This window comes from Diospyros lotus, chromosome 15, assembly GCF_014633365.1.
Source record: "Diospyros lotus cultivar Yz01 chromosome 15, ASM1463336v1, whole genome shotgun sequence".
In the NCBI taxonomy this organism is placed as follows: Eukaryota; Viridiplantae; Streptophyta; class Magnoliopsida; order Ericales; family Ebenaceae; genus Diospyros; species Diospyros lotus.
Window position 1 is genome coordinate 28,229,698 of NC_068352.1, and position 18,563 is coordinate 28,248,260.

The window sequence follows — 18,563 nt, forward strand, 5'->3', positions numbered from 1 at the left end:
TGACAATGACGGCAGTAATAGAGGAGGGGTGACGACAATTACGCTAGATGCAAAGGGAAGATGGGAGAAGAGATAGCAGGGACAAAGGTGTAAATAAATATTAGAGAAAAAAATAGTAAATGAGTTGGTGAAGGCAATAAGTTGGTAATAGTATTTTTGCAAAAGCTAGAGGACAGAAGTGTTTTTTCAAATGCTATTTTATTAGCATTTAAGTTGCATAATTTTTATGCTATTTAGTATTGCCAAACACGAAAAACGATAAATAGCTTACATTAAGGTATATAAGTAACTTATAAGTGGTAAAACTGCATAGCCAGCGAAGGCTAAGCCTTCAGTCCGTGAATTAGTTGCGTGTTAATCCGATTTTCTCCATTTCTTATGAAGGGAGAGTCAGCGCACGTCTGTAGAGGTTTCTTTCCGGTGCGGCTCTCTTATACGTCATCAAAATACACACTCCTTTGCTTCCTCTAACAATGGCCAGCCCCGCTAGCTCTCTCCCTCTCTATCAAAGATTCACCCGGAGAAACTACATTTCTCGAACCATTGAACTTGTCATCCTCTTCCTCCTCCTCTCTCTGCTGCTCCATCGCCTCCTCTCTCCCAGAATCCATGGATTCGCCTGGCTCCTGGCCTTTCTCTGCGAGTCTTGGTTCACTTTCGTGTGGGTTCTTGTTGTCAGCACCAAGTGGAACCAAGTCGAGTTCAAAACTTACCCTCACCGTCTCTTGCAAAGGTATACGTGCACCTGCCCAATTCTTGAGTTCGAGTTTAAACCAAAGTGAGGAATCTTATCCACAGATGACTTTTCTCTAACTGTGTGTTTGGTTGTGGTTTTGGATGGTAGATTGGATAGGAAAGTGCAGCTCCTTCCGGTGGACATGTTTGTGACAACGGCTGATCCAGTCTTGGAGCCGCCAATCCTCACTGTGAACACCGTGCTCTCCTTGTTGGCCGTCGACTACCCGCCCGATAAGCTGGCCTGCTACGTCTCCGACGACGGCGGCTCTCCTCTCACCTTCTACTCGCTGGTTGAAGCCGCAAAGTTTGCCAGGCTCTGGGTTCCTTTCTGCAAGAAGTACGGCATCCAGCTCCGGGCTCCCTTCCGGTACTTTTCCGGTCGGTCCTTGTCTTCTCAGGATGCTTCGCCGGAGTTCCAGCAAGAGAGAAAGAGGATCCAGGTGGGTTAATTAATTTATATCAGTTTATTATGATGTCATTTTAAGCATCATAATAATCAAACTAATTAAGCCTCTCTCTCTCTCTGTTGTCTTAATTTGCAGTACGAGTATGAACATCTTTGCCGGATAATTGAAGGTGCATCCAGAAGGCCTCTTCCTTGTGAGCTCGTTGGAGAGTTTAAGGATTTCTCAAACATACAACGTGGGAATCACCCTGCCATAGTTAAGGTACTTTAGTAATTAATTACCAGTCTGTTAGTTTGGTTTGTTAGGAGACCTTTTGTTTTGCAAAAATCAAAGAAAGATTATATTTGTATGCAGCCTCTCTTATGTTATGAAGATGTTATTTTCACAACTCGAAGCAGTAGCCTTGTTATTGCAATTTACCAAATATCAATTTTCCATATTGCTACTTGCCAAGGCCCGCCCATATCAGCTCAACTTGTGTGTATAATAATAATAATAATAATAATAATAATAATAATAATTAACAGTAAATTTGTGCAATTACTTGAATCTCCTTTTTTTTTTTAATCAATTAGGTTATATGGGAGAATAAGGGTTCAGATGATGAATCAGTGCCACATCTTATATATATTTCCAGAGAGAAACGCCCCAATCACCCACATAATTTCAAAGCTGGCGCCATGAATGTGCTTGTAAGAATTTTGATTTGATTTTTTGTTATATAGAATTGTTTTATTCAAAAAATAATAATAATAATTTATAAGAACGTTGTTTTTATTTTATTACTTAATTATTGATCTAATATCATCGTTTGTACTGTGACATTAACAGACAAGAGTTTCAGGAGTAATGACAAATGCTCCAATTATGTTAAATCTAGATTGTGACGCGTATGTAAACAATTCCAAAATTATTCTTCATGCAATGTGTTTGTTGATGGGCATCAAGAATGAAAAAGATTGTGGATTTGTTCAATCTCCGCAATACTTCTATGGTGGATTGAAGGACGACCCATTTGGAAATCGATTTGAGGTTTTCTTTCAGGTATGTATTTTTTTTTTCAAATATATATATGAAAGCAATTTTTTATACTAAATTACCCTTTGGCATCTCTAAAATTTTGTTAAATTATAATATGTGCTATCCATGTTTTAAAAATCACGTGACTTCCCTATTTATTATAGAGATGTTAATAGAGTTGCAATCGAGCCGAGCCGAGCTTAGCTTCAGTGAGCTCAGGCTTAGCTCGATGAGTAATTGTATGGGCTCGAGCTCGAGCTCGGCTCGAGTTCAGCTCACCAAGAAGCTCTGCAAGAAGCTTGGAGTTACAAATGGGGAATGAGTCGATATTGGACTTGTTTGGTACGTAGTTGGAGAAGGCGGCGAATCGACAAAAGGTCGCACGCCAATTGGTCGAAGAAGATGGACAATAACCTGTCGATCGTCACAACTAGTGAAGAAGAGGAGAAGTTATCGTCGTCGGTGGTCCCTAGGCTAAAAGAAGAAGAAGAAGAATGTCGTTTTGCTACCATGCTACACCTGTTGGAGAAAGAAGATGAAGACGAGGAACAAGTGGGTGATGAAGGGAAGGTGAGAGAAGAGGGAAAAAGAAATGGGTTTCTGGAAACCCAAGCCATTAAGTCAATCACCAGCATGTACATATGATATATATTATATATAGATATAATAATTACATGTATATGTAGTTATGTTAAATAATATATTTATAAATTATAAATAAATTTATTAATATATTTATAAATTATTTATAAATAAGCATATTTTCATAAGTTAATTACGAACTTCTAATTGGGTTTACTCATGAATTTTTAATTGAGCTAACTTGCGAATTAAAGAATCGAGTTTTACTAAGCTCAAACTCAGTTCATTTACAAATCAAGATTCAAACTTAAGTTTAAACTCGACTCGACTAACTTAATAAACAAATTTGAATGATATTTTATAATCAAATACTGAGTCGAGCTCGAACGGCTCAACTTATTTGCAATTCTAAATGTTAAGAAATTCATATAAATACATAAATTATGTGGAGTATTTGTGTGTGATGTAAATCTAATGACATTGAACAATTTGGTACAACTTTTAAATGCTACAAGCCATTAATTATTCTAATATTTGAAATATGAGAGGTATTCATTATATTTATACAAAATCTGAAAAGTGAACCATATGTGTTATCTTTTTAAAAGTTTTAATTTGCTTCCATTGTTTTACAAACTAAAATGAATGAAAAATCCCATCTCAAATTTATTTCCTAGAAATCATTTCCAACTAAGCCTAAAGTGCTTTCTTTGGGATGTGTTGCATCGTTAGTACTTGGGGCATGGAATTGTGGGGATTCAAGGACCCTTCTACCAAGGAACAAACTGCTTTCACAGGAGAAAAATTATTTATGGCTTGTCACCAAATGACAATCGAATCAATGGTGAGAAATCATCTACTTCAATATTATGTAATAGAAATAATATAACTTTTAACACCTACATTACTTTTGTAATAATTTATTCATGCTCTTGTGGATAGCGAAGTTGAAGAACATTGAGGCATTGAAGAGCATTTATGGAAGCTCAATGGAGCTCACCACATCAGTTGCTGAGATACTGTCAGACTTGACGACTAGCACTTCACATGATGATTTGTTGGGTTCCATCGAGGCTGCTCACACTGTTGCTGGTTGTGGGTACGAGTGTGGTGCCAAATGGGGCAGTGAGGTGACGACTTCTTCTTTGCCTTACTGCTACCATTTTAACTCTCACTCACTGTTACATCATTTGATACTACTTTTTAGAGTAATTATATTAACATTATCTCTCTCAAACTGACATGAAGACGTTAAGTAATTGCTGTAAAGTGTATAAAAGATTTTAGAGATCTTCAGATGACATAAATGCAGGGTCCTATTATATTGCACTTATCGGGCAATTCTTATATTGCCCAACGCAGAATGCGAGGGGAGAAGGGGCTTGTCTCTCATTTTATTTGCGTTGGGCGACTAACGGAATCGCATAAATGTAATTGCACAACATTGATAAAACTAGGAAGTGAATTGATAATATTAAATTTTTCAAAAAGAATCTAAAATTCAGACAAAAATATGATATTTGTGCCCTTTTAACAGGTCGGATGGATGTACGGGTCTACAGCAGAAGACATTCAAACTGGGACTTGCATCCACGGGAAGGGTTGGAAATCAGCCTACTGCACGCCTGACCCACCTGCCTTCTTGGGCTGTGCACCCACTGGTGGCCCTGCAACCATGATCCAATATAAGAGGTGGGCCACTGGGCTACTTGAAATCCTGTTCGGGTCGAGAAGTCCACTCATCTTTACGCTGAGAGGGAGGCTCCAGTTTCGACAAGCCCTGGCTTACTTATACGTCCTTTTGTGGGGCCTACGATCCATTCCAGAGCTTTGTTACGCTGCCCTGCCGGCCTATTGTATCATCGCCGACACTCATTTCTTGCCCAAGGTACGTGTCTAAAGACTAAAAAATATATTATGATACTGCATTATTAGAGTGATTATGTGTTATTATGTATATAGAAATCTTGAATATATGATAGTAATCTACCTTTATTTTTAAATTGATAAAAAATAACTTACTATCAAGCATTTAGAAACAGTAATCCATTTTAAAAGGCACTGAATATATATATATATATATAATTCAACACTCATTAAATGGCGGTCTATACACGTGATAACTTATTTATTTATTTTCTTTAATAACCGTACGTTTTTTTTGGGTACCCAGTTGATTAATGAGAGAAGGACCAACTGACGTGGAAGGATTTTGTCCCATTCCTCTTTTAGAGTCATCGCAGATCCAAGTCACTTTGGATCTAAAATAAATAATTTACTTCAATTTCCTCTCTAAAATAAATAATTTACTTTTACACGTACTCTAACATTATACTTATGTCCACGTCATATTTTTTATGATTTTATATTCCGTAATCTAACAATTGGAAAAAAAAAAAATCAATTATGATATTGATGATAGTGTTTAAGAACAATTATCACATCTCGGCTTCAATGTGAGCATTTGTAAAAGAGAGGTGAGGCTAGTTCTCCCAATATAATCTTTGACTTTTAAATTAGTATAATAAATGAGCAATAAATGTATATTGACACTATGGGATTTTTTATTCACCATGGGAGTTTCATCCTTTACATAGACAAAATGAGATAGTATATATATTCGACGTTATGTTTGAAATTCCCAAAACTTGATCACCTTAAGCCATAGATAAATCTCTTGGACTAGATAAAGATAACATCGAATTTGAACTTTTTGGAGATAAAGTGAGATAAGATATTTGAAGTTATCTCTAATACTCTCCTATTTAATTATTTGAAACTAGAGAAAAATATATCAAATTTGATAGACTTAGCAAACTCATCAATGTAGATAGAAATAGTTATTTTTCTGGATTAAGATTAGGGAGTTAGATTTTATAAAATTATCCTTTTTAATCTGATCAGTTGGATAAGAGAATATGTGTCAAATGAGATTAAATGTTTCCCCATCAAATATACACTAAGAATAGTCTACAAAATGTGTCAAAAATTGCATTGTTGTCAAACTAATGCTAACTATTGGCAACGATTATTAAATACACATCGTTTATATTTATTACATATTATTTTTAGAAATTAATATCTTTTTATTGGTTAATCTTATTGTAATAAATAGATTTGTCAAATAATACCGATCCATCAAAATTGAGTGTCACCCATAGTGTAAAAAGCGTCCTGCATAACTAACATTTCTGCAAAAAGTTTTAATCTTAAAAATAAGTTATAAGGAATATACACTATTTAAAAATGATATTAGTTGGTCTGGCCATTGCATAGCATTGTTAATTAATTATATTTAGTTGGCGTGGCCATGCAGGCAGGAGATCCAGGCTTCTTGATAACCAGCTTTCTCTTCCTCATCTACAACTTCTACACTCTATCTGAGTACTTGCGAACTGGCCTGTCAATCCGCGCCTGGTGGAACAACCAGAGAATGTCGAGAATTGTCGCCATGAATGCCTGGTTCTTCGGAGCCTTGAGCGTTGGCCTCAAGCTCCTCGGAATCTCGGACACTGTCTTCGAAGTCACCCAGAAGGAACAGCCAGGTACGGGCGACGACAAGGATGCCGACGCCGGGAGGTTCACATTCAATGACTCCCCAATATTCATTCCTGGCACCACCGTGTTGCTGGTGAATCTGGTGGCTCTGGCCGCCGCAGTGCTAGGGTTCCGCCCTGCTCGCGCTCGCGGCGGAGGCGGGTTCGGGACTGGGGAGATTGTTTGCAGCGTCTGTGTGGTGCTGCTTCTCTGGGCGTTCTTGAAGGGCTTGTTTGGGAGAGGGAAATATGGGATTCCATTGCCGACCATCTACAAGTCAGCGGCTTTGGCAACGTTGTTTGTGCAGTTAAGCAAAATGGGCTCCTCCAGTTGAGTCTTCTGTGATGATTTGCTATGGTTGCTGGGCATATTTGATTGATAGTTTCACTTTTCAGTGCTGGCCGGTGTCACAAAGGCTTTCATGGAAAAAAAAGTAGTCTTGTTTTCATTTTGTTGAATTGTTATATATATTTGTGAAGCGTGTGGTTATATTACAAAATATGTCAAAAAAATGAAAACTGAAATCATTTTGATGTGATCTATCTCAAAAAAATGAAAATGAAAAATGAAAAAATTAAATTCATGCTATGGGTCAAAAAAAATTATTGGTAAACTAAGAAAATGAAAGTGAAAACTAAAAAACATTAAAGTCATGTTGTGGGTGAAAAAAAAAATTATTGATAACCTTACAATCATTCAAACATTACAATTATTGGTTTTAAATTTAATATGAATAATTTAATTAAACAATAAAAAAATCTAGTCGTCGAATTATCATCTGTCGCCTACAACTCGCCAAATCTCTAGTGTAAAGGTGATAAAACTCACCCAACTTAATGTAGGTCACCTTGAAAATGACTAGAAAACATGTAAATCTGTTAGTTGGACTCGTTTGTCATTGGAAAACTCACTGGTTAGGTGCACTAATCGGTTGCAATGTTACCAAATCTACAACTATAAAGAACTTGAAACTGGTTGAATTTGGTGAGTTCACCATGAAAATAATTGGATATATTAATCTAATCACTAGAGCCACTCTTAGCTAAAAGTCTTACTTTTCTCAGCTATTTCAGTATTTGAATTATTTATTAATATTGAAGGATTTGCTGGTTGACTCGATGAGGGTATTGGTGATGATTATTAATAAGATATAATTTAATTTCTTGAACTCTATAACTTGTGTTTTTCTTGGATTCCTCCAAGTTGTTTATGTGATGATTTGGGCTATCTTAAAAGTTAAATACTTTTTTTTCACTGTTCAAAAGTTGAGAAATCAAGAAAGTTGAATAATTTAATTTGACTGTCTTATGATCTGCTTGGTAAATCGAAATCATAAGGAGTTTGTTTGATAAATGTTAAAATCAAAAAATCAAAATTATGTAAAAAATTGAATTAAATTAACCGAATAAATAAAAAAAATCAAATAGACTAAAAACATAAAAAACCAAAACAAATATAAAAAAATTGATCAATTGAACAAATTAAAAAAATAAAATAAAAGAAAAAAACCAAACAAACTCAAAAAAATCTGAAAATACAAAAAAAAAAAAAAACCAAAAAATCCAAAAATAATAAAAATTTCAATCAGTGCGATTATTTTGGTTTTTTTCAATATGAAAATCAAACCAAATAAAAAAATCACAAAATTCCAAATTTAGTAACTGAATCAAACTAAATCAAATTGACTCTTAACTAAAACCAAGCTAAACTGATAATTTCATCAATTCAATTTGATTATTTCTGATAAACTGAACTTTTGCATACCCCTATTCATCTCATTGCGTGCTTTTCTCACTTCTCATCTACTACGCTATAATTAAAGAAAATAGAGATGTTGCTCACATCGTATCTCTCCCATTCTCTCTTCATTTTATGCAATCTTAATGTGTGTGATTTTGTTTTTTTTTAAATAAAAGGTGAAAAATCTTATTAATAAAAAAGGTCAAAGCCAACACCAAATACCATTTCCATTAGCAGAAAGTTTGAGGTTAGAAATTAGAAAATTTTAGTAAATTTATATTTAGTAATTAATACTTTTTATTTTAATTTTTATTATATATTAAACTACTTAATATGTAAGACATCATTTAGAATTTAAGAATTCGGGTTTTACAATATTTATAACATCTTAATATTTATTAAAATAGCAGAGTTCCTGCACAAAATTTTTCGGCCTAAATTTCATTTTCTTTATCTTTTTCATGAAATAATATTCCTTCCACTGGAACACGTGTTTTAATAATTAATATTTAAACTTTTTACTGTTATTATTTAAAATGGAATTTCATTTAAAAGATATACATGATTTTTTTGGGATAATCAGCTGGGGCAGCTTTTATACAGTTACATTAATTATGCAGTATCATTATTAATTAGCTAGGATAATAAGATAATTAATATTTTAAATTTTTGTTAATATTATTTAAAATGGGACGTCATTTAAAGGTAGACACGATTTTTTTTGCTCTTCTTTGATTTTTTTTAGTTTAGTTTTCAATGTGACCTAACAAATTCATAAAAAATTATTTAACAAATTCATAATTAGCATAGTTAAAAAATTATTCACTACAAAAAATCCATTAATTAGTGACGGATTTACTGACAAAATTTTTACGTCACTAATTAGAGACGGTTTGGCAATGGAATTTCTATCGCAAAATTTTAGCGACGGATTTGTGACGAAAATTTAGTCAACAAATTTTTTAATTTTTTTTTAAATTTAGCGATGGAATATTTCCTCCCTAAATATTTTTAATATTTTTTATTAAAATTTTAAATTTAGAGACAGGCAATCCCCTCGCTAAATAATTAAAAAAAATAAAATTTATTTAGCGACGGGCAATCCCGTCGCTAAATAATTAAAAAAGTAAAAATAAAAAAATTTATAATTAAGAAAATAAAAATAAAATAAAAATTATTTAGTGACAATCTATCTCGTTGCTAAATAATTAAAGAAAATAAAAATAAACTAAAATCTTTTTCTCGATGGGAATCCCGTCTCTAAATAATTAAAAAAATAAAAATAAAATAAAATTTATAAAAAATAAAAATAAAATAAAATAAAATTTATTTTGCAAATGCCTATCTTGTCGCTAAATAATTAAAGAAAATAAAAATAAAATAAAATTTATTTAGTGACGGCCAATCTTGTCGCTAAATAATTAAAAAAATAAAAAATAATAATTTTTTAAAAAATAAAAATAAAATGAAATTTATTTAAGGATCGGTTATTCTGTCATTAAATAATTAAAAAATAAAAATTAAATTAAATTTACTACTCTATTGTTAAATAATTAAATATTTATATAAAATTAAAATTTTTTAGCAATGAAATATTCAGTTGCTAAATAAGTAAAAAATTAAATTATTTAAGAAATTTAAAATTTTAAATTATGTAAACAAATATAAATATAACTTCTATAATACACAAAAACATCTCGAGATTGTCATTTGGATCATCACTCCACGATTAAAGCTAAACTTAAAGATTAAAACAAATTACCAACAATATTTAAGTGAAAAAGGGTCAGAACTATGTTAATTTTAAGAAATGCTATAAGGCTACAACTTTACTCTCCATATTCCATTTTTTACATATGCTACAAGGCTATAAATTATTTAACGATGAAACATTTTCGTAGCTAAAAATTAAATAAAATTAAAAAATTTATTAAATTTTTTACTGAATCTATATAAATCTTTCCACCAAGTTAAGTTTTATATTGAATATATGTAAATTAGGACCACTTAACAAATTGGTATAAAATAGTGTATTAGAAAATGAGAAATAATTTGTAAATTAGGACCATTTAACAAATAGGAATTTTAGCGACGAACATGTCATTTGCTATTCTGCGACGAAATGGCGCAAAATAGTGACAAATTAGGAGAATTTTTTTTTATGAAATTAGCGACGAATTAGCTACACAAATTAGCGAAGAAAAATTACTATGTGGCTAAACTAATTTAAAAAATTAAAAACTAAAAGTTCTTAATTTTTAGCGACTGAATCACTTTTCTGCTGGTAAAATTACTGACGGAATTAATATTTTTGTCACTAATTTTAGCGATGGAAAAGTGATTCAATCGCTAAATTTTAATAAATGAAAAAAATTAAATTAATTTTTATTTAGTAACAGAATTGGGCTTCCGTCACCAATTTTAGCGACGGAAAATTAATTTCGTTGTTAATTTTGGCGACTAGAAACCAAATCCATCGTTCAATTAAAATTTAATTTAATATTTTTATTTATTAAAATTTAGCAACGAAAATATTAATTTATTGTTAAAATTAAAAAATAAAAAATTAATTTTAATATTCATTTGAATAACAAAAAGAATTTAAAAATGCAAAATTTCTTTTAGCGATGGATTAAATAATCCGTCGAAAATTTTAATTTCCTTTTTATTTTTAGTCAATTAATTTATAAATATTTAAACTTGAGAGGAATGTTTAAATATATAAATATTTAAATTATATAAAAAATGAAATATTTTAATATATAAATATATTTAAAAAATTAAATATACATTTAAACATGAGATGAATATAAAAAAAATAATTTATAAAATTTGAAATTTTTAATTTAAATAAATATATTCAATTTTAAAAATAATAATATTGTTAAATTCTAAATGTGTAGAAAAATGTAAACAACACTACATTTGAAAAATAAATAAAAAGTATAAAAACCATAATATTGTTAAAGTTTTGATTATTCTAAATTTTAGAAATCTCGAAGATGAAATAATATCGAATGATTGTATTAGAAAAGAGTTTAGGGGTTACCTTATTAGTCTCTTGCTTTCTATAAATAAGAGAACTTAATGCTAAGTTAATATCTGTCACAATTTTAGTGAAATTATAATTTCACTTTGAACACAAGATTAACTTATGCATCAAAAGATTTGCAAGTGATCTTATTCATGCCCTAGACTTATTTTATGGAAGTATTATGAAATCCATTTCTAAACTCTCTAAATGGTCATATTTGTGCGTCGGACTCTTCGTTGTTTTATTGATAATCATTTGATCTTTTTGTATGAATGTCGTACATTGTTAGTTTTTCAAATTTATTCTCTTTTCAGTGTTCAATTTTACTTTTGTCTTTTCCAAGTTTCATCTCATTATTTTTTTTGCGAGACTCGAGATCTATCCTAATAATCGGTAGACGTTCTGTGGTTTTCGTTTAATGTAATATTATTTATAAAAAAATTATTTATTTGATGTAACAAATTAATAATAAATAATCCAATATATCAAATTAATTTATTATAATTATTAGATTTATAATTATAAATATATTTTTAAACAAATAGTAATTTGAAATGCAATGATTTAAATTATTTTATTATGACATTTTAAATGATTAAAATAAATTATTATTTAAATTATTTAATGAGTTATCATAATTTTAAATTATATTATTTTTATTTATTATTAAATATTAAATAAATTAAAGAGGTAGGAATCTCCCCGACTCTCTAAATGCTCATATTCGTTCGTCGGAGTTTTCGTTGTTTTGATAATCATCGTTTAACCTCTTTGTATGACAGTCGTACATCCTAAGTTTTTTAAATTTATTCTCTTTTTAGTATTTAATTTTACTTTTGTTATTTACAAGTTTTGTCTCATTATTTTTTTGTAAGACTCGAGATCTATCTTGATAAATTGTACATGTTATGTGATTTTTGTTTAATGTAAATATTATTTATTAAAAAATTAATTATTTGATGTAAAAAATTCATAATAAATAATCTAATATATCAAATTAATTTATTATAATTATTAGATTTATAATATAAGTATACTAGCGTATACCCGTGCCTAAAGGCATGGTGTAAATAATATTAAGATTAAAATGTAATAATATTCATTAATATTACAAAAAGAAATTATAAACACTGAATAATTTATATTATTTTAATTAATATAAATAGAATTAAAAAAATAAATGAATTCCCCCCACTGTCGTCGCACCCCCTGGTGGTGCGGGGTGGGTTGGTTTGTGAGAGAGAGAAAGAGAGAGTCAGTGAGTGAGGGAATGGGAGAGAGCATGCAACAGAGGGAGAGAGAAAGGCAGTGAGTGAAGGAGTGAGTGCCCGTCACACCCGTTGTCGTCCCTCTCGCCCCCTTCACGGTCGTCGCACCCGTTAGCCAATCGTCGACCCTCTCATCCCCCATTGTCGTCACACCTACCGATGGTGTGGGTGGGTGGATCTGTGAGAGAGAGAAAGACAATGGGAGAGAGAGATAGGCATTAAGTGAGGGAGTGAGTGGTCGTCACACCTGCCAACCCCTCACCCATTATTGTCTCTCTCACCTCTTCCCTTACTGTCATCGACCCTCCCTTCCCCCCACCATCGTGGCACCCACCGAAGGCGTGGGTGGGTAGATCTGTGAGAGAGAAAAAGACAGAGGGAGAGAGAAAGAGGGGCAGCGAGTGAGGGAATGAGTGGTCGTCGCACCCGCCGGCCCCCCCACCAGTTGTCGTCCTTCCTACCCCCATCATTGTTATTTCACCCATTGGCTTCCCACCCTTACACCCCACTACCGTCGTACCCGCTGATGGTGGTGGATGGGTCTGTGAGAGAGAGAAAGGAAGAGAGAGAGAGATGGGTGGATAGGTTTGAGAGAGAGAGAGAGAAAGGGGTAGTGAGTGAGAGGTGGGTGGGTAGGTTTGTGAGAAAGAGGAAAGGAGATAGAGAAGCAATGAGTGAGAGAATGAGTGGGCAGGTGGGAATATCATTCTCAATCTTAACCATTGATATATATATTTAAAATTCATCTCAACCATTAAAATATCTCTCTCATAAATTTTACATATTTTCAAAAACTCTTCTTTATTATATAGAAGGTTAAGGAGTATTGATTTTAAATAAACACTTTAATTAGTGAAATTAAACATTTCAATTATATGAACATTTTTTTTCCTTAATTATATAAGCAAATCTGACTATTTTCTTTCTATCTCAATTTTATTTTTTTATTTTTAAAATTTTGATATATATATATTTTTGCAATTAAAATATATTTTTTGTAATTTAAAAATATTTTTATTTGTTAAAATTATAATTCTAATCTATTTAGATAAAGGGACAAATTGGTCTTTTAACAATTTACGGGATTGGCATATTTTTTTTACAATTTGACATATAAAATAAAAGATTGATATAACTTTAAATTATACTTTTTTTTTTACCAAATATAGACCAACATTATCTAATTTTATCAGTATTTTATATCTTAAAATTTTATATAAAATACGATTAATTATCTTAAAATTTGATTGCAAAAATAAAATTTACCAAATATATAGATATTTTACACCAAACATCAAACAGAGATGTACACACAAATTTTAAAGAGAGAGAGAAAGAGAAAGGGACCAAAAAAAAAGTACACACACAGATGTACGTGTGTGGCTGGGGGGCTGTTGCTGTATGTGAGTGTTTTTTATGTACACACACAGAGATGTACACACACAAATATGATTATACGTGTGTTGATGTGTGTGTGTGGTTGGGGGGGCTGTTTCTATTTTTGTGTGTGTGTATCCATCTTTAAGCCTGAGATATGTGTGTTTATACAGTTCTGCGTGTCTCTGTTCATTTTTCCTTTCTCTCTGTATGCGTGTGTTCTGTGTGTATACTTACTGTGTGTATATATTATGTATGTGTGAGATCTCAGGCTGTTCTGTGTTTATACACACACATATACATAATATATATACACATATATACATATATAATATATACATAATATATACACACACGCGCAGTTAGTATATAAACACACACACAATAGAAATTTCTAAGAACAACAAAGATTCTGTTCACAGTAAAAATCAACATCGAAGAACACATTAAAATTTATCTTCGCAACAACCAGAAACAACAAATCCAACAACAAAAAATACACAACAAACATCACAACAGCGAACGAAGAGAGAGGGAGAGAGGTAGAAATCATATATATCAGGTTAGATCTTAAGCCTTATATATGTGAGTGTATAAATCATATATATCTGCTTGTGTGTGTAAGCAAAAACAGAGAGAAATGAGCAAAACCAGCCTCCCGATTTCCGACAGCAAGCTTCTCGACGCTCAGCTCTCTCTCTCTCCATTCCCGATTTCTTCTCTGGTGCATGCGCTGGGTGCGTGAGATGCAACTCCTTGTTCCTATGCATTTTCTTCTTCTCTTCTTTCGTTCTTCCAGTGCGCGGTCTTGTTCTCTCGGAAGGTTACAAAAAGCGAGTTTCTCGCTGAGAGAGGAAGAAGAACAAAGAGGAAGAAGAACAGAGAGAGAGAGATAGAGAGCTTAGACAGAGAAAGGAAGAGAGAGATAGTGAGGGAGGGTGGGGAGAAGATAGAGAGGCAATATAGGCGGGAACACACAAATGAAGGGTGTAATTTCAGTCATTCATCTCAACCAAATTAATCTCAACCATCAAAATGTCTATACATTTGAGACATTTCAAAAACCCTTGTGTTTTATTATATAGATTTTTAAATGAATATTAATTTGAAATGCAATGATTTAAATTATTTTATTATGACATTTTAAATGATTATAATAAATTATCATTTAAATTATTTAATAATTGTCATAATTTATATTATTCTTATCAATTAAATAATAATAATTATTTTTTTAATAATTTATATTATTTTTATTTAATATTAAACATTAAATTAAAGAGGCAGGAATCACCGCGCCTCTTTCCTTCCCCGCCAGAAAAAGCCCTTCTCCCCCTTTCCTTCTTTCCCACCCCCCTAGAAAACCCCTATCCTCTCTGCGTCTCCCTCGATCTCCCTCTTTCCCACCCTTCGCCCGCTGCCTTGCCTTAGCTCTCGCCTTTCGCGGCTCGCCCTAGCCCTTTTCCTCGGCCTCGCTCTCGTGGCTACCTCGCCCTCGCCTTCGCCCTCGATCTTGCTCACTGGTTAGCCTCCCTCGCTCTCGCGACTCGCCCGCTGCCTCGCCCTCGCCCTCGCTCACTAGCTGGCTTGCCCTCGCCCTCGCCTCTCGCTCTCGCTTGCTGCCTCACCCTCGCCCTTGCCTTTGGCTTGCTCGCTTGCCCTCAGTCCTTATGTTTTGAGGTTTGGTTCAATTTTTTCTGTTGTTGTTCTGCTTGGTTTTAAATTCAATATTATGGTTTGTTATTTTGATTCAATCTTTGGTGTTGTGTTATGTTATTGATCTATTTTGCTACGTTGTTAGTTTAGTTGAGAGGCTTGTTTCCTAAAGTTCGTTGTGTTATTTTGAATCATGCACTTTCATAGGTAAAATAAATTTACCAGATGAAACCCATTTGTTTCCTATAGTTTGCATTATCTTCCTGCACTTTAATTGTGAACACTTACAATATGTTGATTGTAAGTAAAAACTCAATTTAAATAAAAACTCAAGGCCAACAGCTTCCTGATGATATTATTTAAAAATAATATATATATCATATAATATAATTCTTATTGGTATGGACTATGCAATAATAATCTTACTTGCAATTTCATCAATAACATATTTACAATTTGATCAATTTTCTGGTGATAAGAACTTCTAATGCTGGATCCAATGAATTTCTAATGCTTTTGAATAGACTTTGTGATTTTCCTGATTGATAAGAACTTCTGAAATATGTAGGAATTAAATGCATAATCAGAGATTTGGTAGGGCATAGTAATTTTCGATAATTATAACACTGAGCAAACCATAGAAACTGCAAATGCTCTAATGTAGGAAAGGCAACAGTATATTTTCTTGGGCATTTGTGTAATGACCCATTTAATGGGTCTTAGATGATATTTGCATTTTTGAGTGTAGAGCATTTCATGTGGATCTTAATTGTTATATGTAATTATATAAAGATAAAGTAAATTATTTGTGGTTTAAATCTTGCTTGAAAATGAATTATTGTGTGTGTGATATTTAAGGCATAAAATGGTGGTTATGAAGTGGGCTTGGACCAAGGGTTTGTAGCCCCAAAGAAAGTGATGGGTTGTAGAATTTTATGGGCCTAGCATGGGTGGGCTCTTGAGTGGGCTTAGGCCATTAATATAAGTGGGCCTTTGTATATATATGTGTGTTATATTGTGTGTAAAATTGGTGATTAAAGAAAATTGGATGTGAAAATGGAAATAAAGGCAAAAATCCATATTGGGTATGATAAAGTAGTGTTGTGTGTGTGTTGTGTAAGGGGTAAATGTTGAAAAATAGGGCAAAATGGTTAGGTTAGGTGGCTGGCGAGAGGGCTTGCCATGCCCTCTTGCTTCTTCTTCAATTTATCATCTCATTTTCTCTCTCATTTCCTTGGCTCTCTCAGCGCTTTCTTCTTTTCCATCATCATCTTCTTTTTCATTCATTCTTCTCTTCTCTTAGTGGAGAATAAAGCTTCAAGTGGAGGGCTTTATCATCTTCTTGGTTTCTCCATTTTAAGGCAAGCATCCCTCTTCATTTCTCCTACTTTTAATGCAAGATCATATTTTCATGATTGGCCAAGTTGATAGTTTCATATCTCCAAATGATGTTTTGAAAACTTGAGTTAAATGGTTGGTTTTCATCTTTTCTTAATGTGGGTCTCCTTCAAAGAGGTCAATGGGTCTTGTTGTTGGGTCTCTATGGGGCTTGTTCTTCCCCATCTTTCATTCATGGAATGGCAACTTGGGGGTTAGGAGACTTACCATGGGTGGTTTTAGGTGTTTTTGTATGCATTTGGTGCATTTTAGGTTACGTCGAGTCGACTTGGTTGGGGGTTAAGTCGACTCGGTCAAAGCTTGGTTTTTTTGGGTCTTTTTTCCCGTTTTCAGCCAAGTCGACTTAGGTCGAGTCGACTCGATTTTGGGCGAGTAGACTCGGATTTGCCCTCAAGTCGACTCGATCGCAGTTTGACTACACTGCGTGTGCCTCGCTTTTTTTGCCATAACTTTTGACATAGAATTCGAAATTGTGATATGTTTGAAGCGTAATAAATTAGACTTCGAGGGATTTAATTTGATATATAATATGATATATTTTGGTTATGTTTTGAGTCATTTAAGGCCTTCCTAAATCTATATTATCCATAACGATCATGTTTTGGGAAGTTGTTACGTTATGTTTTTGGTTGGCATGTCCGCGAAAATCTCTTATCTTATGTGATACATTGCTATCATTATCTTAGCGCCTCTTATTATTATTTTGGAGCGGCGGCTAAGTACTGCAAGTGTGAGACGGGATATCCCACTGAGCGCCTAGCACGGGTGAGGTGGCTATAAACTCGGCAGGTGATGCTCCTGCCACTGTGGTGGCTGATGGATTTTGATATATATATATATATATATGTATGCATTCTAGTCATGAATGTGGAGCCCTAGAAGGCCAATGTGGCGCATGTATTTTCTACCATTATATAAAATTTCATGAGTATGAGTTGGTGGCTTCTTGTGCTATGAGTCACATATGGAAAGAAATGGGTTTAATGTCAACATTTAAATTGTGCAAATATCACTCTATGAGTTGCATGTGTACCTTGTTGCTAAGTGAAGAAATATCAATTATTGAGGTATTAATAATGTAGAAGGCATGATTTAAAGTTTGTGCTAAATGTCGGGTAGAAGTTTTCCATTGATTCCTATCTTATGCATGCCTTCAGGCAATGATTGTATCATCTTTTTTTGCTATATTTATACTTGCTGAGCCTTGTGGCTCACTTGTTTGCTTATTGCCATCCTAGGTAAGGGAAAATCTATAGAAGAAGGGGAGTCTAGTAGGGCTTGAAGTTGATTTTAGACATGTACAGAGATCTCCCTCGACCTAAAGATTTTTGGGACTTGTGAGGAGGGCCAGTGTCGAAGATTATTTTCTTTTGTATGTTGTTGGCGCCTTTGTTTATTTTGAGAAGTGTATGGCTTTTAAAGCCTTGAGAAATGTTGTAAGAATGATCATCGGTCCTTTTAGAAGTGAGATTGCTTATTATATAAAGTTTTTGGATATGTTTGTTCTGTGTTTCATTTTGAAAGGGCCTTCTTTCGAATGTCCTACGCTAGTGGGTATATTCGGAAGTGGGCCTTGACAATTTGGATCCCTAAACAGTAAAAAAAACATAAAGCCCTATGTCACCACCACTGCAGTGTATTTTACTGAAAGCTTGATATGTGTTTTGCAATGTTGTGGGGACAGAAAATCCTTCCAGAGCCACAAGTGTAACACACTGTGTTACCAGTGTTAGAAAATAAAATAAAATTCCAAGAGTGTTCTTTGAGAGAGATGCGAGAAATGAAATGATGGTGCCCTGGGGGAGG

At 33.0% G+C, this 18,563-nt stretch overlaps 1 protein-coding gene across 3 annotated transcripts; it reads left to right on the forward strand.

The window, feature by feature from the left end:
• Positions 1-320: 320 nt before the first annotated feature.
• LOC127791512 (cellulose synthase-like protein B4) lies at positions 321-6,867 on the forward strand. Of its 3 annotated transcripts, XM_052321432.1 has the most exons (9): positions 323-733; positions 845-1,178; positions 1,281-1,406; positions 1,721-1,837; positions 1,977-2,189; positions 3,480-3,591; positions 3,690-3,877; positions 4,285-4,635; positions 6,064-6,867. In XM_052321432.1, exons 1-9 carry the CDS (start codon positions 474-476, stop codon positions 6,616-6,618), a joined length of 2,256 nt encoding a protein of 751 aa, XP_052177392.1. In that variant the 5' UTR covers positions 323-473; the 3' UTR covers positions 6,619-6,867. The 3 variants fall into 3 exon arrangements, with proteins under 3 accessions (XP_052177394.1, XP_052177393.1, XP_052177392.1); XM_052321434.1 differs by lacking the exon at positions 3,480-3,591 and having other exon boundaries at positions 321-733; positions 3,695-3,877; XM_052321433.1 differs by lacking the exon at positions 1,721-1,837 and having other exon boundaries at positions 322-733.
• The last annotated feature ends 11,696 nt before the right edge of the window (positions 6,868-18,563 follow it).